Here is a 21,912-nt window from a genome sequence, read left to right as displayed (position 1 = left end):
GATGGAGGAACAGACTACCTTGTGAGGTAGTGAGTCCACCGTCAGTGGAGGTATTCAAGAGAAGGCAGCGTGGCCACCTGTCAGAGACGTGGAGGAGGCGCCCTGCCTCTGGTCTGGAGCTGTGCTACGGCATTTTGAGCCTGCTTCGGGCAGGAGGTAAAGCGCGAGAGTGCTCTGCGTAGAGCTCTCGGCTTCCCCACCTGCCGGTCCGGAGCGGAAGCGCCTTGAGTCCCACGGGACTGTCCACCAAGCTGCAAACTTTTCTCCAAGTTTTTCTCCCCGGTCTCCGGGAGCCGCCGGAGCGGCGCAGGCAGCACCCCGCGGCTGGGCGCTCCGACCCGACGCCGCCCGCCACCAGGCCCGGCCCAGCCCAGGGGGCGCGGCTGCGGGGTCTTCCGAGGGCCCCCGGGGGTGGGGGTGGGGGGCTCCGGGCCGCGAGCCGCTGCCGAAAGGCTTTTGACAAAAAAAAACCCTTGACCACCAAGGCCAACCTCTTCCTGAAAGCCCCGCTCGCTCCGATACAGGAAGTGGAGGGAGCGAGGGCCCCAGAGCGCGGCGGCGGCTGCGGCGGTGGCTTTCCGACTCGGCGCGGGGCTGGCGGCGGTGCCCGCCCGGGCCCTTCCCCAGGGCAGCAGCGGCAGGGGCATGCGGGCGCCCGGGCCCCCGCGGCCCGCGCCGCCCGGCGCCTGAGCCCCTGCCTTCACGGTCCCGGAGCTGCCGGCGGCATGATCCGACGAGCCGGGGCACCCGAGCGCGCGGACCCCGTGGGGTAAGTGCGGAGCCGCGGCGCCCCCTTCTCCCTCGGTGTCCCCGGGCCCCTCTCGTTCCGCGTCCCTCCCGCCCCCGAGAGCGCTCGGAGCTCCGGAGTAGCGCGGCCGCGGGACTTCGGGGTGTTGGACTGAGACCGAACCCCTGGCCACGGCTCGGGCCGGTCCCCCCGGTACTGCGCGGAAGGGGGCGGCCCTGGTGCCTCTTCAGGACCCAAGACTTGGCGAAACTTTTAAACCCAGATGTTGCTCGCCGGAAAACCGGCCGGCACGTCCGGGGCTAGGTTGGTGGGTATCTGAGGGTCGTCTCTGTCTGTCAGAGCCGAAGCGGAGGGGCTGTGTGATCGCGGCCCCCTCCCCGTGTTCTGGTCTCGCCTGAACTTCAGATTCGATCACCGCGGGCCGGGCCCCTCCAGTCTCTCGCGCCCGCCGCTTCGCCTGTGTCCCGCGCGCGTCCTCGGGTGCTGGCGCTCGGCCGCGCGTGGGGCCGAGGACCCGGGTCCCCGTAAGTTTGGACACGCCCGCGGCCTAATAGCCCACCCGCCCGCCAAGACCGAGGACCCACCGGGATCCCCTCCCCCACCCCTCTTTTGGATTCCCGGACAGTGACCTTCGGACCGGCCTTTGCGAAGCCTGGGGCTTGGGGAGGGTCCAGGGCGCACGGACTGCGCGTGGCCTTAGGAATCCCCTACGGGAGGGAGGAGGCACTGCTTGGAATGCATGAAGCCAAACCGGTTTGGGAACCGGCTTTCGGGAGGGGTCTCCAGCGTCTGGTTTCTTGTCCCCCACCCCATCTCGCACCCTCGGACTTCTGGACATTGCTTAGGGCTGCCCTCTGAAGTAGATTCTTTCGATCAGCCCAGCCCAGCAGGCGCCCAGGGAAAGCTTCAGTGGGTTGAAGAGGTTCCTGTTCAGAGGCAAAGTACTGGGCAAACCTCTTAGAACCTTTCTGGGGATTAAGGATGGTGGGCGCCCTGGGGGAAGCCAGGCTCGAGCGACTTCTGTGATGGGCACCCAGTTGCTGCCTGGCCTAGCTCTGTGACCTCAGCTCCGCGGGCCTCAGTTTTCCCCAGTGGTAAAACCAAGCGACGGGCTGTTCTCGGGCAGCCCCGAATTGGGGAGCAGCTGGAGGTAACTGGCCCTAGGCTAGTGGGAGGGGTGTCTCAGAGGAACCGGAGAGCACTAGGTCCGAAGGCCTCCGCCCTCCCCCTCCCCCATTTCCGTCCTAGCCTGGATCCTTTCCCTTGGAAGTGGAAAGACAATTGTCATCCGCTGGAGGAACTGGAAATTTTGTTGGGGAGGGCGCCCCCCCAGAACCAAATACCTACCACATCCAGTACTGATGGGTGGACCTAGGAGGAGATTCCCAGGGAGGAAGGCGAGGTGAGGGGCCAGGGTCCCGAACTCTGTGACTTCCCATAATTGTCCCAGGTTGACCTCTCCTTACCCACTTCCTCTTGCCTTTCTCTGTTTATTACTGGGTCAGTTATTAATACTTAACCTCTCTGTGCCTCATTACTTACCTAGAAAATGAAGATAAGTAATAATAACTACCCTTCAGAGTTGTTTTGAGGATTAAATGAGATAATGCATAAGAAGTTTTGCACCTGGGGCGGAGGGCAAACTTTTAATAGTTATTATTATTACGGCTATTATCATTTGTTGATAACCTCTGTTTGCCGATTGCTTAACTAGGATGGGATGGCCTTGGCCTCGTCAGTAAAATGGGGGTAATAATAACACCTGCTTCTTAAGATTGTTATGAGGATTGTTATGAGCTATTTAAGTAGCTATCCACAGGCAACCAAGGATTAACACACCAGTGCAAGCTTACTTTAAACTGTGTGGGGCCCATCCATCATAAATAGTAATTGAATATTGGTTTGTTGCTAAAAAAAAAAAAGTTGCTTTATTTAAGAGGATCTTTGGAGTTGGAAGAGTTCTGAGATAGTATCTCATTTAACCTTGCCCCCAGTACAGGAATCCCATTGACAATATTCCTGAAAGGTGCTTGCATACCTCCAGTGATGGGGAACTTACCACCACTGTGGTAGTCTTTCCAATAGATATCAGAGAAAATCTGCCTTCTTCTAACTTGTACCATTAGAAACCCTGTTCAGAGGGACCCAAACCTTCTTCACTCAAATACTAGATGGCAGTTCTCAGTCTCACCCAGGCATCCTCTGTCAGCCCCTGAGCTGCACATCTACCCGTGTTACAGTACCCAAAGATGATGAGGGGCAATCATTTTTGACCCCTTACCCCCAGGCCACCCCCAGAGCCTGCCGACCACTCAGGGCTGGCTTCCAAGTCTTTAGCTGAGCTCAGCTTTCCACCCCGCTCCCAAAGCCCCCTCCTCCTCGCTGGCAGGAGATGGATGTCCAGACAGCTAGGGGAATGCCTCCCACCCCACACCCAGGGGCTTGGAGCGGGTGGCTTGGATGTCAGCCCCCTGGAACAGGAGTATGAGGATTTTGGCAAGCAAGCTCCGTCTGCTTCTTATTGGAAACACCGGCTGGGGAGAAGGAAAATGCAGACAGGCTGCCCAGTACTCTGGATGCAGACGCTTCTCTTCCTCTATTCATTCAGTGTTCATTCCACAAGTAGTGTCTGCATTAGATGGAGGAAGGGCCCAGCCTTAAACCGAGCCCCTGCCGGCCTGCAGCTGACCTTCCCAGCAGGAAAGACAGAAAGTTAGGGTTAGGGGTATGGGAGCCCAGGGGAGCTGTTCTGGAGCAGGTGGTTAGGGAAGGCCGCTCCAAGAAAACCCTGTTTAGCTGAGATCTGAAGGAAGTCGGGAGAGTGAGTCAAGCCCCTGAGGGGTGGGGGGTGGGGGTGGTGGTTGGTGTGTCTGACACGGGGAGGCCAGGGAGGCTGGAGTGGAGTAGGGAAGAGGACAGAAAAAGGCTAGCCAGTGGGGTACAGGCTTTGGAGGGTGCTCTAGGTGAGAGGGGCCATGGGTGGGGTTCGCAGAGGGGTTACCTGACTTGTATTTGGATTGTATTGAGGACAGATTGTGGGGGGAATAGGGGCAGAAGCAGGGGGGCCCCTGTGGTGGCTGAGAGAGAGGGCTGGAGCCGGGGCAGTGGGCAGTGGAGACATGAGAAGCTGGAGCCCCAGGCTTCGCTGGTGGGTTGGAGGTGAGGTGAGGCTGCTGAAGCTGTGACTGTCAGGCGACCAGACACCGGACAGTGGCGGGGTCACTGGGGATGTGTGTGCTCAGAGCCCATACGCTTTCTCGTGTTTGATAAATTAAGGATCTGTTTAAGATTTTATTTGAAAAAAGAGCCCACTCTTGGAAAAAACATGGCCATCACAGACCTCATCCAGTCCCCTCGTATGACAAGGAAACGGAGACCCAGAAAGAGGAAGTGACTTAACCCAAGATCAGGGGAGCTGGGCCCAGAACGCAGGACTCCTGAGCCTTGGGCCTGCAAGGGGTTGCCAGGGCAAGGCCCCAGGCTTGAGAGAGCCCTGGCTGTCTCCCTCATGCCTGATCCATTGTAGGGGTCCTGCCAAACGCCTCAAGGAGCCCCTCAACCACTTCCAGCGCTAAGGTGGGGCTTTTCCTGGGTGAGGCCCACCCAGAACAGCGTCCAGTGATGAATTCAGGGTCCTAGCTACCGCTCAGCTCGCTGACCCCGGTTTCTTTGCTGTCAGGGGCTGAAGCTCCCAGATGGTCCTGGCTGGCCCTCAGCTGGGATGCCCACCCCCTTCCAGACCCTAAAAAAGACTGACCCACAGGAAGCAAATGATACCTCACCAGCTTAAGCAAAAGGTACCTTCCTTCACTTCAGGCCCTGAGAAACCCCAGTGCACCCCTGGGAAGTGGAAAGACACCCCTGGGAAGCACATAGGAGGGCAGGGAGTAGGGGTGCAGGGGCCGCTCAGGATGGGAGAGTCTCAGCATGTTTACTCCTGGCCCCCTTCCCATTATCGCTCCCACTTGACGGGCCTTATCCTGGGCCCGGGTCCCTATTTTGTCATCTTTACTCAGGCAGCAAGTGTTAAAATACAACGAGATCACCTGCATTTTAATCCAAGAGATCAGGAAATCAAGTCAGAAACCAACCAGGAATGGGCTTGGTATTTGAAGGGAGCACCCACCCCCGGCCCCCCTCGGGTCTCCCAGGAGCTCCCTTTTACAGACAGGCATCTGGGCTGGCCTGCGGCAAACACAGTTGGCCTCCCAGCCATGGGCCAGAGCAGAGGGAAGGGAAGAACAGGTCCCAGACAACCACAAACACCGTCCTTCAGACCCGCTCACAGATTCCATCTGTCACGGCGAGATTCTGTCCTGAGAGTCGTCCCTCGGTTGTGTCATCCAGGCAGTGACACATAAGCGGAAGTGGGTGGGCAGCCGGGGAGGGGGTGGGGGGCAGGTTCAGGGGAGAGAAGTGCCCGAGCCAAGACTTTGAGGTGGGAAGTGTAGAGTGGGCCTGGGAGGGAAGGAATCTGCCCCCCAAGTTATCAGGCAGTGGAGTCGAAGGGAGCAGGGAAGGCCAGCTTTGGCCAGGGAGAGGTTGGCAGGAGTATGAAGAGGACTGCTCACCGGGCCCCATTCTTTGCCCAGGATACTCTAGGGGTTCGGGGCACCTGTGTGCCTAGAAAGAGCCCAGTTATGGGGGAGGCGACCCAGAAAAGACCCAGGCCAGCTCTGGATCACAAATAGACATGCATCTTCGCTGAAAGAATGGGGTCAGCTGGGTGTACAGGATCTGAGGGGACCCTGGCTGGTCAGGAAGGCTTGTGGTCCACTGAGAAGCTCGGAAAATGATGTGTGTGTGTGTGTGCGCACGTGTGCATGTCTATCAGTCAGGGTTGCCAAATTATCTTTTCCAGGGCAGCACTGTTCTTATTCTGAGATTAGGTCTTCTTGCTGTATTAAGCCTCCTTTCTTTTATGAAATGATCGGGCACATTGATGGTAGTTGTTAGTTTTTAATGTCTTTTTGGCAAAAGAAGAAGTTGCTGGAGGAAAGTCTGAGAAACACTGCTTGAGCTGCTTCAGTGGAATTTATCCATTTTGTTCCCCCTTCACCCCCTCTCCAGAAGGTCGGCCTGGTGATATGGCTCTTTGCTGATTTTGAAGATGCTTCAGGACCTGCATGCTAAGAACATCAGTAGGGCTGGAGGATATCCTAGGGTCCCACGCTGCTCTGGGGTTTGGGGTTTTTTCTAGGGAGTAAGTCCCTTACTCTCCCTGGGCCTCAGTTTCTCTACCTGAAAAATGAACTCAGTAATCTCTAAGACCCTGCTCTATCTGACTCAGTGATTCCCTGAATTACTGGCCAACAGGCAGCAGAAGCTGGTATCCTGGAGTGATATAGGAGTGCCAGTTGGAGATGAGACAGCTCTTCCTTCCTCTGATGTTTCCTCTAGAACATACTTTCATAAGAAACAAAGACCCAGAAAGGAGACTTCTGGGTCGTCACCCTGATCAAGTGCCTGGAAGAAAGTGTCTTTTCACTGGTGTGGGGTGATTTTTGAAAAACTCATTTTGAAAAAAAAGAAGTGTACTGGTTTGGGGAGCCCGCTTTGGGGAGAGGCCCCTGGCTTCCTGGTAGCACTGGCCGCCTGGTCGGTGAGTTGGGAAGGCTCCTTGGAGGGGCTTCTCTGAGTGTGAGTGGATGTGCACGAGTGGGCCCTGCTCTGGCCCGCTGGTGTGGGAGCCGTGGGGGTGCGGACCAGGTGGCAGGCAGCCTGTTGTCACGGGGTTCCTGGCTGGGAAGGCTGCTCCTGACAGGGTTTGAGAGGGGCATGGTCTGAGGAAGGGCTCAGGATGGGGGGCTGGACAGGCCCTTCAGCTGAGGGAACGGGGTCCCTGATAGGCAGGCCCAAATTCCTCACAGCATCCGCACTGTTGCCCCGACAGAGCCAGGCCGTCCGTGTGCAGGAGGGAGGGGGGCCCAAGGACACACACACACACACACACACACACACACAAACACACGCACACACACACATACACACACAGTTATACGGTGAAACCAACCCTTTGCCTCCTGCCAGGGCAACCTTAGAAGAAAGGAGGTGGATGGGTACAGTGCTACCAGGAAGCCTTCCCTTAGCTGGGATGTCTACAGGGCAGTGGGAGGGCCTTACTGACCCCATACCCGTGTGGCCGTCAGCCTCAGGCCTTGAATAGAAGGATCTGGAAACTGCCGGCATGACCTCTGCCTCTGTCTCTCCTCACCTGCCAGTGAGGCCCCCCAAGCAGCCGCACGCTGGTCCCGAGACCAGAACAGCCCTGGTGATCAGGAGCTCTGAGAGTGAAGGCAGGGTCCCTTGCCCCGTCTTGCCGGTAGCTCCTGGGGGTGCCCCTAGCTCAGTCTGTAAATGTTTGAAGACCCACCCAGCCTGCTGTGAAATGTCGGTTCCCTTTTAGAAGAAACGGCCTCTGGAGCGGTTGTGGTCAAGGCCTGTTGCTGCCTTCTGTGCGCGGCACCAGCGCTTGCTCAGGCCACATCCTATGGGGAAATGGCGCCTGCCCGAGGTCGAGGCCCCCTGCCTCCCCTACCTGGAGCCAGGCAGCATACGATTCCCCTAGAACCTGGTTCCACCCGCCAGCCTGGAGCCCTGGGAGGCTCAGGATTCCAGGAGAGGGAGCTGGGAGCGGTGAGAGGCTGCCCTAGAGGGGCTCTCCTAGGGGACACTTACCTCCATGAACGTGGCCCCCATTTCATCACTGACTCTGGGATCTTTATCAAAGCCAAGAAGTTTTTATTCCCTAGTTAAGACATGGGACTTCAAATGCCAGACCCCATCCCAACTCCTTGACTAACAACATTCAATACGAGGTGTCAGGGCTGATGAAAGGGCCTGTTTCCTCAAGGCAGAAAGAGAAGTAAGGGGGATGGAGAGGGACAGCCCAGAAGAAGAAGAGGAGACCCCAGGGGTAGCAGAGATACATTCCCCTCCTGCACAGATTTTCCCAGGGCTGGGTTGTTCCCTGGGTTAATAAATGTGCATCTTCACCCACCTCCAGGGACCAAGGAAGTAAAGGACTTTGCATATGAAATTCACAATCTGATGATCTCTGGCTAAAGGAGAAAGCGCTCAAGAAGGAATACACTGGGGATTTCTTTCCCCACCCACCGTAGCCCCAGCCCCCTTAATTTCAATCAGTGACAGAGATGGATACTGTACATTTCCCTGGGGATGCTGCAGTTCAAGGGCTTCCTAGGTGGTGCTAGCGGTAAAGAACCCACCAAAGCAGGAGACATAAGCGATGCCGGTTTGATCCCTGGGTCAGGAAGAGCCCCTGGAGGAGGGCCTGGCAACCTGCTCCAGTATTCTTGCCTGGAGAATCCCCAGGGACAGAGGAGCCTGGCGTCCTGGTGGGCTACAGTGCATAGAGTCACCAAGAGTCAGACAACTGATGCAGCTTAGAACGCACGCGTTGCGGTTCAAAGCAAAGACTTAGCTCTCTACCAGTGGCACCTGATGACAGCATTTGTTATGCTTGCTTTTTTCTGTTCATGTCATTTTGACAGAGCAACTGTCTAAGATATATTCAGGTTTTTTTTTCCCCAATGAAACTATCGGGGAAACCAGTGAAATCTCAGCCATTCTCACCCATCCATCCATGCAGCCAGCTCTCCATCTCTCCATCCCTTTATCCCACCATCTGTCCCCCCCCCCATACCCATCCATTCAGCAAATATTGGTTGGACATCTAGGAGTTTTCAGTTCATCTACTTGGGAAAGTAAGCGAAATATGCACCTAATTGTAGGGCACTGTGTACAAAGGTGCTGAGGCTCTGTTACACTTGGCTGTGGTGAGCAGGAAGGACTCCCTGGCAGAGGTGGCATCTGGATTAGGTCTTGAAGGATAAATAGGAATTTTAAAAAAATTATTTATTTGTCTATTCATTTTCAGCTGTGCTGGGTCTTGGTTGCTTTGTGCAGGCTTTCTCCCGCTGTGATGAGCTGGGGCTGCTCCTCGTTGCAGAGCACGGGCTCTTCGGCATGTGAACTCGGTGGCCGCAGCTCCCCGGCTCTAGAGCACAGGCTCGGTAGTTGTGTGCACGGGCGTAGCTGCTCCACCGCATGTAGGATCCTCCCGGACCAGGGATCGAACCCGTGTCTCCGGCACTGGCAGGCAGATTTCTTTACCACCAAGCCACCAGGGAAGCCCTGGATGAGTGGGATTTTAACTGAAATCGGAAAGGGTATCAGGAGAAAAGCACCAAGAGGGAAAGTAGAAAGGACAGGCTGTGTGTGGGAGCTCTGAAGAGCCTGGTTTGGGGACAGGGAAGAAGGGTTCTTTGTGCGATGGGTCTGGAAAAGGAGTCGGGGTCATTTGGCTACAGGTGGAGGAGCTGAATTTGACCACAGGTCTGCTCTGCCTCTTAGAGCTGGGCAACCCCGGGCAAGTCCCTGCCAGGACACCTTCCTCTTCCTCCTCTCCAAGCAGAGCGATGATCCCTGCCTCACAGGGTTGTTACATGAGAGGATGTTCTTAGTTATTTGGGCTGTGAGACCAGGTAAGGGCTGCTGCCTGTCTGTGTATGGTGTGTGTGTGTGTGTGTGTGTGTGTGAGTGAGCGAGCCCGTGTGCATACGCATGCTGTTGATTTTCAAAACAATATTTTATATCTGAAGAAGTTCACACATAGACATAAAAAATAGTAAAATGTAAAGCATCAAGCACGTCATTTTTTGAGGCTACCCCAGTCCAGCTGCATGTTTCTTTCATGTGCATCTCTGGTCCATGGTTTTGAGCACTGTGTATTTGTTAGTTTGTGTTCCTCTTTGTTTACTGAGTGTTATTTCCTGTACGTGTTTCTGCATGCCGTATGTGGAAGTATATTGTCTAACTATCATCTTTGATGACCTCATCATATTATGATCATATTAATGGTTGGAGTAGGTATAGACATATGTCAACTTTTTTTCGAAGTTCCCTCTGTTTTAAATGAAGCTCCTGAAAACTTTTATGGGTCTGGGGTTTGGGGACCATTTCACTGTCATCTGCCATCATCTTGGAGTATTTGAGTTCAGGGGTGAAGCAGAGCCTGTTGATTGGCCCCCTGAATTTTAGTTGGGTGTAAATTTTTAGCTAAACACATCCCAATTTCCTTTCAGCTAGATGTGGCTATGAGATTAGGTTTGGACAGAAAAATATATGGAGAATAAGGTTTGCTTGGTGATGTCCTTAAAGGGAAGGCTCATGCCCTTCTCTTTTCCTCTTTCCTCTTGGCTGGAATATAGACATAATGGCTGGACTTGAAGCACCCATCTTGCACTCTGGGGTGAATTTGAGAATGGAAGTTATGCAGAGTAGAGCAACAATATAATATATAAATATAGTAAGGCTCTCAGACATGTTGGTGTGTCATCCCAGCCCTGTATTACTTACTCAGATTTGTGTATGAGAGAGGAATACATATCTACCTTACTTAAATCACTGTTGTTTAAAATTTTCTATCACAGACAAAGTTAATCCTGACACACACAAAAATTTATCCCTTGCCACATGGAACCAGAGTATATGCCAGAAACGCTAAAGCTGCTTTTCAGGGCTACATGCAAGCCTTTATTTCCTAGTGGAGGTGAGAAGGAGGAAAAGGGGCAGAGGGGACAGATGTTCTGCATAGACTAAGACTCTTATTTCAAGGACTACATTGCGAACTTGTTTTTCCTATTGGGTGTTTGTGAGTTTTAGATTTCACCAGAAGCTTCAGACTAGTTATTCTGGTTTAAGTTCTGACTCTCAAACTTCACACTTTGACAAGGCTAAATACTGCTGAGCAAGGCAGCCATGTCTCTTCCCTCAGCCTCAGTTTCCTCATCTGTACTTTACTTTTTCCCAAATATGTTGGCTTTTAAAAAATATGTATTTATTGGCTGTGTTGGGTCTTAGTTGCAGCTCACAGATCTTTGGTCTTTGTTGCGGCATGCAGGATCTCTAGTTGAGGCATGTGGGATCTAGTTCCCTGACCAGGGACCGACCTCTGGGGCCCCTGCATCATTGGAAGCCCAGAGTCTTAGCCACTGGACCACCAGGGAAGCCCCCTTCATCTGCGCTTTAGATGGAGAAACTTCCTGCCTGTGCCGACGTTCTGAGATGGGTTCTCCGACCAAACCAGCACAAGAAAGGCTGGGGGCCTGCTCCGAACAGTGCTTGCTTGTATCCTTGATGGCTGCCACCATTCATTCATTCTTTCATTGCTTCTTTATTGAGCACTTACAGGTGCCAGGCTGGGTTTGTGCTGACCGCTGGCCACTAGAGGTCTTGGGTGGTCACCTCACTTCTCTGCTCAGCCTTGGGAAAGGTTTGCCCTGAGATGGCCAGGGCTGGCCTTCCCTTTTTAGGGGTAGCAAAGACCCATTTGGAGCCTGTAAGACCCTGCTCTGAGCTGCCCTCCCACAGCCCAGGATCATGCTGTCCATCTACCCCCAGGTATGGGGAGGCCTCGAGGGCCTTGGTCTAAGAGGCCACAGGTATTATCCTGGGATTGAGCAGAGTGGGCCGTCTTGAAAGGCTAGGCAATTGCCTTTGAGGTAGTTTGAAAGGCAGGCAGATGGCTTCTTTCCACGAGCCAAAGTAGCCCCCATCCTTGGCCCTATCATTGTCAGGCATCAGAGCTCAGTGTGGGTCTGGTGACCCCATAATCCAGCCCCTGCTCACAGATAAGGCTCAGAGAGGGGATGTGGTTGCCCCAGATTCTCACAGCTGGACCCAGGCTATTTCCACGGCTCTGTGCAGGCGCCTAGGCTGCTCCTTCACGTGAGGCCCTAGAGGTGGGGGGACAGTCACATCGGCGTCACTGGCTGCCTCTCCCTCCAGCCTCTGGGTAGTGCTGAGCTCTTTCCTGCCTCAGGGACTAAGCATACACACCCCACCTCCAGCCTCCTGCAAAAGCCTTCCAGGCTCTCTAGCCTCTAGGGCTGTTGCGTACAATTGTGCAAGTTGCTCACTGCACAAAGGCACCTGCTGAGAGAGGAGCAAGGGGCCCCTGATGTTTCACTCTCTTGCCAAGCCCTGTGTGATGTCAGGTGTGTGTGTGGGATGGAGGAGGGGTTGTCTGCATCCATGGGAAGCAAGAAGCATCTTTTCCTAATTTACACAGAGGTACCAGGACGCCGGTCAGCGAAGACCCATCAGCCCTGTCCGAGCCTCGCTTCTCACGCTGTCACGGTGTATTCTGTCTCTGTGGCTCCGCTAGACTGTAAGCTCTCAGGGCAGAGAGAGTGACTCCTCCTGACAGGTGTGGTTGCCAGATCCACACTGTCCTGAGCATAGAGTGCTTGACTCAGAGAACGCTCAAGCTAAAGCAAAAGTAAGGGCTGGAGAGGAGTGTCCCACACAAGGCTTTGTTGAATGAATATATGGCAGGTTAATGCCCAGGAGAGAGGTGGGGAGGGATTGACCAGGATAGATCAGACCAGGCCTCTGGGAGATGGGAAGGGGCCTGCCAGGAGCTTGCAGAGGAGGCTGTGGGCTATGCAAGCCTGAGCAGCAGAGTGAGGAGCGTAACTGGGCAGGCCTTTGAGCTCAGCTCTGGGTGGGAGGCCCTGAGGGTAGAGGCTGTGGCAGGAGAAACCTGAGCCATGCCTGGCCTGGCCCTGGCTCCACTCTGCAGGGCCAGGGCCAAGCGGGCACAGTGTGGGTATTTGCCAAAGCCCCAGCTCCTCCCCAGCCCTTAGACCCCCACCCAGCCGAGTCCTGGAGCCCCTGTCTAGCTTGCACAGCATTGGTCCAGCAGTTACCTGACAACTCACCCTTGTCCCAGAATCCCCAGTCTTGTGGGGCTGCAGGAGCGGCAGGCAATGCAATGCCTGAACGATGCAGGATGGTCCCCTGGACTGCTGGGGTCCCCGGCTGGCTCAGGGGTGTCCCACACAGACTAGAGCACATCTGGGGGAGCTTTGCCGGGGAGGCGAGAGCTGAGCTGAGCTGAGTGACATCTGGGAGTTTCCCAGGTAGCCACGGGGGATGGGGTAACCAGCATGGCCTGGTTGTGGGTCCACGGCCCAGTGTGCCTGGTGTTTGTGCTGTGCATGGACCAGAGGTGACCTGTGCGGGAAGAGGGGACAAGACACCTGAGGCTCTTAGGCTGGAACCTGTAGACCCTGGAGACTGAGACAGTCTCGTCCCCCCATTTTTAAAGTTGGGCTGTGTATTGGTTTCCTAGGGCGGCTGTGATAAAGCAGCACAAACTGGGTGGCTTACAACAATCAGAGTTTGTTCTCGCCATTCTGAAGGCTGGTGTTCTGATCAAGGTGACGGCAAGGCTGTGCTCCCTCTGAGACTCTGGGTGGAATCTTCCTGCCTCTTCTTAGCTTCTGGTGGCCCTGGCGGTCCTTGGGGTCACTTCACTTTCAGCTGCATCACTCCAGTCTCTGCCTGGTCACTGGGCCATGTCCTCCCTGTGTGTCTTCTTGTCAATCCTCTTCTTATAAGGACACCAGTCATATCAACTTAGGGTCCCTCCTGCCCCCATTCTAAAATGACCTCATCTTAACTTACATTGGAGCTTCCCAGGTGGCACTAATGGTAAAGAACCCATCTGCCAGTGCAGGACACCATAAGAGACGTGGGTTTGATCCCTGGGTCAGGAAGATCCCCTGGAGGAGGGCATGGCAACCCACTCCAGTATTCTTGCCTGGAGAACCCATGGACAGAGGAGCTTGGCGGGACACAGTCCATGGGGTCAAAAAGAGTCAGACACGACTGAAGTGACCTAGCACGCACATCTTAACTTATAACGTTGGCAATGACCCTATTTCCAAATAAGGTCACATTCTGAGGTCCTGAGGTGCTGGAGGTTAGGACTTCAACATGTCTTTCTAGGGATACAGTTCGACCTATAACAAGGTAGCATTTATATGGAGTAAGCATCTTCTGTGAACTTTTCAATACATTCTGGTAAACATTGACTGTCAGGTAACCACTACTGCAATCAAGATATAGAGCAGTTCCATCACCTTCCAAAGTTCCCCTGTGCCCTTTGTAGCCAGTCCCTCTCCCGCCCAAACCCTGGCATCATCACTCATCTCCATCCATGAGTTTTGATGTTTCGAGAACTTCACACGCATGCTGCCTTTGAGTCTGGCTTCTTCTGGCTGAAGGCATTGGAGACCCATCTGTGTTGTGTGTCTCAGTATTACTTTCTTTTTATTGCTGAGTGTATTTCATTGTCTGCATGTATCACAGTTTGTTTATCACCCACTGTGCCGCATTTGGGTTGTTTCCAGTCTGGGGCAATTGCGAATAAAGCTGCTGCAAACATTTGTGCATAAGGCACAGGTTTTGTGCAGGAGTCACATGGATTGCTTGCACTGGGCTGCTGTGTGAAGAAGGGCATGGGGTTTGGGGGAGAAGCACGTGGGGCAGAAGCTACTGTTGGGGTCGGGGTGAGCAGAGATGGAGGCCTGGACCAGGGTCTTGGCAGTGGGGATGGGGAGACAGGGCGCCCCCAGAGTGTATCTAGGATGGAACCTGGTGGTGGGTTGGGTATGCATCATGAGGCAAGGAGGCTACCTTTATTACCTCCTGCCAGCCCGCACTGTACCTGCCCAGGAGAAGATGCCTGTTGTGTCCCACCGTGGCTGTCTGGATATGAGAACGTTGAGAGGGGAAGAGTACAGCTTAGCGGTTAGGCCATGGAGCAAACCGTCAAGGTTCCCATTCTGTTCTCCGCCTCAGTTTCCTCATCTGTAAAATGGGGTACTAATAGTTCCATACTCTTAGAGCTGCTGTTGTATTACATGAGTTAATGCATGTAAGGAGCTTGGACCGAGTTTGACACGTAGTAGGTGTTCAAGAAATGTGAACCAAGTCCCGTGGTCTTTGGAAAGGCCTCAGTGCCTACCCTCTTGTGCACTCCACTTGTCCCCAGGTCTGTCCTGTCTTGCTGTGAGATCTTGAGCTGGCTCCTTGCCCTCTTTGACCATTGCTTCCTGCATTCATGCAATGTGGAGGCACAGAGCCCCCACTGTGTGCCAGGCTCTGTGCAAAGCAGCACGTAGCCCAACAGCCTCCCACAGTAGGTATTTCATGAAGACTTGGCTGTGGGTCCTGCTCACAATACTGTCGGGGGAGGCTGGTGAGAGGCTCTCAGGACACAGGTTTGGGGACTGCCAGAGGCTCCCCTGCAGCTCCTACAAATACCGTCTTCCCCTTTTCCCCTCTAAATCTGTTCTTTGCTCCTAACAGGAACTGCCCATGGTGGCAGCTGGGGAAGCCTCAGCAGCTATAGGGTGGATGCCAGGTGGGGCCCTGGCCTGGGCTCCAGGGCAAGAGGTATGCTAGGTCCCAGTTCAGATGACACAGCAGCTCGCTCCCAGGCTCTGACAGATTCTGGGTTGTGAGCAGGGTTCATGGCCAGGTGGGCCACAGTGGGGGCCAGCCTAACGAAGGGACGTTTGCACCCTATCCTCATTACTCACAGATTCTGCATTTGCAAATCGGCCTGCTTGCTGAGGCTTATTCATAACCCCCAAATCATAGTGCTTTGGAAGTTGTTTACAGCCCTGCGCAGAGTGATGAAAAATCTGAATATTCTGACATGCACGTTCTCATCTGAGAACAAGGTGCCTTCTTGATTCCGTCCTTGTCGTGGTCTGTTATGTTTTTCGAGTTCTCCTGCTTTGGGTTGATGGTTTCGCTGTTTAAAATGTCCCCCAAGTACAGTACTTCTCTGCTGTCTAGGGTTCCTGAGGGCGAGAAAGCTGAGACGGGCCCCGTGGAGAAAATAGGGGTGTTAGAAGAGCTTCGCTCAGGCACGAGTTAGGCTGTTGGCCGTGAGTTCAAGGTTAATGAATCAATGATACGTATTAAATAAGGTATCTTTAAATAGAAACACACATAAAACAAGATGTGTCCTGATCGGGGGATGGAAATGTTGTGACCAGCGGTTCATGGGAACCTACCCCTGTGTTTTCCCCAGAAGCAGTGGTTCTGTTTCCACTAACTCAGTGTCTGTGGAGAACTTTGTGGAATGTACCGACCACAGATGCTGAGAGTGGACTGTGTGTGCATCGGGTAGATAAGTCAGTCCCAGTCTCTCCACTGCACTGTCTGAATGTCTCTATCAGCAGTTCATTCCTCCGGATTAAGAAGTGCCCAACTCGTGCATGGTCTCTCTTTAAAATGCATGAGTCCTGGAGGGTAGGCACCATCCCTCTGTCCCCGGGCCTTGGTCCTCTCTCCTTCCAGTGAAATTCAAGGCTTGGAAAGAACAGTTTTCAAAGAGGGGAGCAGTCAGTGCTAATATGTCACATTCTGTGATTCTCACAGAAGCGTCCTTCTAAGGAGCAGAGTTTTGATCGAGGCATAAAAATCGGGGACCTGTGGTATTCATGCTGCTGCTGCTAAGTCGCTTCAGTCGTGTCTGACTCTGTGTGACCCCATAGACGGTAGCCCACCAGGCTCCCCCGTCCCTGGGATTCTCCAGGCAAGAACACTGGAGTGGGTTGCCATCTCCTTCTCCAATGCATGAAAGCGAAAAATGAAAGTGAAGTCGCTCAGTTGTGTCTGACTCTTAGCGACCCCATGGACTGCAGCCTAGCAGGCTCCTCCATCCATGGGATTTTCCAGGCAAGAGTACTGGAGTGGGGTGCCATTAATACTTACAGCAGTTATGTGAAGCCCCTTTGCTTGTTTGTTTTTGTTTTTTTTTGGCTACACCGCAGGGCATGTGGGATCTTACTTCTCTGACCAGGGATCAAACCTGCACCTCCTGCAGTGGAAGCGTGGAGCCCTAACCATCGGACTTCCAGGAAATTCCCCAGGCCCCTTTGCTAAGTGCTGTTTCTCAGCTAATCGTCACAGCCCCGTGAGGCTGGGGTTGCAGCGCCCAATTTACAGGCAGGGAAACTGAGGCACAGCAAGTGACTCAGTGGAAGCCCTCGGCGCTCCGTGGCAGACTCGGAACCTGAATTCAGGTTTACCCGAGTCCAGAGCCTTGGCCTTTGCCCCTGAATTCCCTGTATCCCTGTGTTGCATCCCAAGATTCCAGGACCTGCTGCGTGTCCTAGATCCAGGTGTGCCTGGTCCTGGACGGGGGGTGCTGCTGGACCCTCCCCAGGCCTGCTGAACCCCCACAGAGGGGGTGACCTCCTAGCCCCCTCCCCAAGTTGGCCATATATGATGGACCAGGTGAAGAAACTCAGAGGTGCAGAGATGGGGGCCTGGGGCCGCCTTCCAGTCTCTCCCTTGTCATCCACTGACTAAGTCACACCCTGTAACCTCCGCCCTCAGAGTCGCTGTTATTGTTGTTCCGTCGCTCAGTTGTGTCCAACTCTTTGCAACCCCATGGACTGCAGCACGCCAGGCTTCCCTGTCCTTCACCATCTCCTGGAGTTTGCTCAGACTCATGTCCACTGAATCGGTGATGCCATCCAACCATCTCATCCTCTGCCGCCCCTTCTCCCGGAGTCGCTGGGAGACACTTTAACCTGGGAGGGGTGGAGTGTGTTTCTTCTCTCCCCACTCCAGTGCCTCCCAAAGGCCCCCAAAGGTAATGAGCCAGAGGCCTCGGCCTCCTCCGCTCTTGAAAACTCACTGCGGCTAACTTCCCTTATGCTCAGGCATCAGGGACCGTGCACCCTGTAAAGTTTGATGGGGGAGGGGACCCAAGCCCTAAAAAGGGCACAGCCCTGGAGGTGGGATTTTGGGGGCGGGGGTGGGATGTCCATCTTGTTTTGGGAGGTGGGCCTGGGCCCAGGAGGTGTGCTGTCAGACAGCGTCAGGACTGCCGAGCTGGGGCGTGCACAGGACCCCGCAGAGGAAATGCGGTCACAACAGCTGTGAGGTGGGTCGCAGGGTGACTCAGTGTCGCCAGGGGCTGGAGGAATGTGACGCCGCAGCAGCTTCCTACAAGGTGCAGATGTCCAGAGCCTGCCTCCTGGGGGTGCAGGCAGTGCCCCAGCCGGGCAGCATCAGGGGTTGGGTCAGTGTTCACCCCTGAACCCTGGACAGGCCCTGGGCGTGACCCCACTTCTGGTTTAGAAATGGGGGTTCATTTTGTCAAAGCACACCCCTCTGACTCTGCTCATGTTTCACCCTTCCGGCAAGCCTCTGAAAGAGGGAGGGTAAGTATCCTTTCGCTTATCTCATTAGTGAGAGAGCTGAGGCCCAGAGAGGGAGGGAGGCTTGCCCGAGGACACACAGCCAGCCTGTGGCTGAGGCTGGAACAGAGCCCGGCCGCCTTTCTGGGGTAGAGCATTTTGGGGTAGAGCATTTCCTGCACCGCTCAGAGCTGTCCAGCATTAGTCGTGTCCGCAGTGACCACAGACAGAGCTACTGTGAAGCTCCAGATGCTGTCGGCATTTTGTCCTCATCGCGGCCTTTCGGGGTCTGTTCTCAGTCTCATTTTACAGACCTTGAAAGGCCGGTCTCAGAGGGAAATTCAGTCAGGCCCCAGACACAAAGGGTGAGGGAAAGAGAAACTTAAGCTTCTCTTAAGTTAGGTAAGGTCCAGCGGGAAGGTCTGGGTGAGGGCGTGGAGAGCCCGCGTCTCCCCTTCTGGGCTGAGACCTGTCCACCACGGGGCCCCTGCTCCCTCCTCCTACCTCCCGCTCCTAAACCCTGGTCAGGCCTGGGAGCGAGGGTCGTGATCTCCTTTGCATTTCCCCCAGATGATGGGGGAACCGCTGAGTAAGCAGCAGCGGGGCCAGAGGCCAAGTTCACGGTGGGACTTGTGGGCTGCCACGTGGCAGGGGCGATTCCGGAGGGAAGGAGGCCAGCAGGGGCCAAGGACGGGCCTCCCCAGAGCTGACGGGCCTCCTGTTTTCCAAACCTGGCCCACGTGGGGAGGAGAAGACAGCAGAAGGAAGGTGGGCGAGGACCCCGGGAGCTCTGTAGGGACAAGCCTGGGGAGGCCTGGGCTGGGATCCATGTGCAAAAGGGACCTTGACCTACAGCCAGCCGTGGGGGCGTGGGCAGCTCCTGAGAGAAGGGGACCTTAAACCCTGGAACAGATGACCGAAGACATGGTCTTCCTGAAGAACTTTCCAAATTGGGCAATGGCTAATGGTCATAGCACTGACATGTGTTGAGTTGTCTTTTTTTTTTTTTAAATCTTTTTTCTTTCTGTCTAACTAAAAACAAATCCCGCATACAGTATATGAATTCACACACACTGAAAAGATTTAAACAGTAGAAAAGTCTAGACCCGCATTGTCCAGTACGTTAGCCACTAGCCTCATGTATCTGTTTTACAAATTAAATTAATTAAAGTGAAGTAACAGTTGAACTTGGCCGTAGTGCAAATGCTCAAACCAAGGGCAGCTGATGGCGACTGCACTGGACGGTGCAGACACAGGACGTTTCCATCACTGCGTTCAGTTCTTTCAGGCAGCATTGGCTGGACCACGAGCAGGGAAAACCCTGCCAGCTGAAAAATAAATTCTGGAATCAATTTGGTTCCTTTGGACCTGTTTTATGTATTTAACTATGTCTGGGTATTCACCTTTCCCAGACGCAATTATTTCTGGTCTGCCCGGCTCCTTGGCCCTATAAATATGACTGTAGCCTGCCAGGCTCCTGTATCCACGGAATTCTCCAGGCAAGAATAGTGGAGTGGGTTGCTGTTTCCTGCTCCAAGGGATCGTCCTCACCCAGAGATCAAACCCATGACTCCCGCATTGCAGGCAGATTCTTTACCATCCAAGCTACCTGTTAGGCCTCATGAGAATGATATTTTGCTTTTTTTTCCAAAAGAGGAAACTGAGACTCAGAGAGCTAAGGGACAGGTTGGAACACATTTGTTTTCTAGGCACAGAGGCCCTTTTCTTCCCTCGGTGTGTTCGGGGTAGCTGAGGGGCAACCAGGCTGGGGCTCTGATGATCTTTTCAACTCCCTGCACCGTTTCACTCAGTTGTATGTGAAGGAGAGACCCTGATGGGCACATTGATCTGGGAAGTCTTTCCCCTGGCCATCTTTTCTTCCATTTTAATTGTTTCCTCTGAAATGTTCGTCCATTATTTTCTGATTTTCATAGTAATACACACTCAGTGTAAAAATTTGGAATGTGGAATAACAGTGTCAAGAAGGAGACAGAAATCCCTCAATCCCAGGATTAAGAACCGCTCATGGACCAGTTTATACTCCCACAGGCAGAGCAGGAGCATTCCGGTTCCTCCATGGCCCCAGTCCTTGGTCATGTAGGTCTGCCTCATGACAACTGTTCTCACAGGCTCCTCAAGTTTTAATTCCAGATTCTCTGATTTCTCTGCTCTTGAGAAGCTTTTCAGATGTTCACTGGCCATTTGGATGGTCTCTGTGTTGAGTGCCAGCTCAAGCCTCTTGCCCATTTTTCTATTTGTTATTATTTGTCTTGTTTTTTCCTTATCAATGTGTAGAAATTCTGTGTATAATCTAGTTCTGAGCACTTTGTGTTACAAGTATCTTCTCCCACACAGGGCATAAATTTCACTGTCTTGATGGTATCTTGATAAACAGTCTTCATTTTAATGCAGTCAAACTTAAAATTTTATTTAAGGTTGAGGTGTGTGTGTGTGTGTGTGCACCGTTTTAAGAAGTCGCTTTTCCATCAGATTATGAAAGTATTCTTTATTTTCTTCTAGAGGCTTTTTGTTTGTTTGTTTTGCTTTTTACATTTTATCAGAACAGAGTCTTCCTGGAACTGATTTTTGTATAAGCTGTGAAGAATGGATCACATTTATTTTTTTCCCATGCAAATAGCTAGTTGTCTCAGCACATTTTGTTGCAAAGTTTGTCCTTTCCTCAATGTTCTACTGTGACCATATGTACCTCAAGTGACTGTGTTGGGGGATCTCTTTCTGAACTTGTCTAGTCCACTGACCTATGTGCCTGTCCCTGCCCCAATACCATACCTTCTTCATCACTGTAGCTCTATCATAAGTCTTGATTTCCAGCAGCCCAAATCCTACCCCCTCCTCAAGTATGTCCTGGATGATCTTGGCACTTTTCACAGAACACTTTTGGGGTTCTAATTGGAATTGCACCGATTCGTTCAATCAGTTTGCATAGGATTCATACCTTGAGAGTGTTAAGTCTTCCGCTCTGTGGACGAGATCTGCCCTCCGTCTCTTTCTTGTATTGTATGTTTATAATGTTTAATAATCATACATTGTGAATAAGAGTCTGGAGGGATTTCGCAGGGTGATTAAGAACACAGACTCTGAGATGGCCAGGGTTCCAGTCTCAGCGTGCCACTTTCTGTAGCTTCAGTGAGTTGCTTAATTTCTCTGTGTCTCAGTTTCCCCCTCTGTAAAATGGGAGCAATAACCGGCATTATCTTGTAGGGTCATTTGAAAAAGTCAACTTAGTTAATGTATGTGAAGCAGTTAGAGCAATGCCTGGCACAGAAATCTCTGGAAACATTATTTATGTTTGAGTAGGTAAAACATTTGCAGGATTCAAAATAAAAATATATATTTTAAAAGTTGTGATTTTTTTCAAATGGTTTAGGATTGAAAGGACATCTTTATAGAGGTTAATGCCACAGACTGCATCAAGGCTTTTTCTGCACTATTTCAATATTTTCATGTTTCTTGAATGAAAAAAAAATTAAATGAAATAGTCTTCCCACCTTTGCCCCCCACGTGCCTGTTCCCACCCCTGCCCCACGAGTTGTTAGGTTCTTGTGTGTTCCTTCAGAGTGACTTTTTGCAAATACAAATAAGCCTTTTTTTTTTTTTTCCAACCAGAGAGCACAGTCTAGACGCTCTTCTGTACTTTGCTTTTGTCACTTAAGGACATATCCTGAAAACCTTTCCGTGTCAGTATGCAGAGAGCTTCCTTGTTCTTTTTCTTTTTTTAAGTTGCATAGTATTTACAGAGGCCTTATGTTTGTTGATTTGTTGCTGTTGTTTAGTCACTAGGTCGTCCGTCTGACTCTTTTGCGACCCCGTGGACTGTAGTCCACCGGCTCCTCTGTCCATCGGATTTTCCAGGCAAGAATACTAGAGTGGGTTGCCATTTCCTTCTCCAGGGGATCTTCCTGACCCAGGGATTGAACCTGCATCTCTTGCATTGACAGGTAGATTCTTTACCACTGAGCCACCCCAAGAAGGCACAGTTCTCTAGATCTGCATGTACAGAACTCAGCTCAGTTTCACATCTGAAACCCCGTTAACGAGAATTTTTTTTTTTTCAAAGTTCCAAACTGCTTTGATCGTTTTTCACATGGGTGATATTGTCCCATG

At 52.8% G+C, this 21,912-nt stretch overlaps 1 protein-coding gene across 1 annotated transcript in view; it reads left to right on the top strand.

Moving 5' to 3' along the window:
* The first annotated feature begins 225 nt into the window (after nucleotides 1–225).
* RIN3 (Ras and Rab interactor 3) overlaps nucleotides 226–21,912 on the top strand; it is a 136,251-nt gene continuing 114,564 nt past the window's right edge. The window contains exon 1 of the mRNA XM_086363179.1: nucleotides 226–769. Coding sequence (XP_086219305.1) covers nucleotides 726–769 — 44 coding nt within the window. The 5' untranslated portion in view covers nucleotides 226–725. The remainder of the gene's footprint in view (nucleotides 770–21,912) is intronic.

This window comes from Bos grunniens, chromosome 21 (assembly GCF_055505025.1).
Source record: "Bos grunniens cultivar Pamir isolate PY7600 chromosome 21, Bosgru_T2T1.0, whole genome shotgun sequence".
NCBI lineage: Eukaryota > Metazoa > Chordata > Mammalia > Artiodactyla > Bovidae > Bos > Bos grunniens.
The sequence above is the reverse complement of the archived record's forward strand: the minus strand, read 5'-3'. Positions and strand labels throughout refer to the sequence as shown.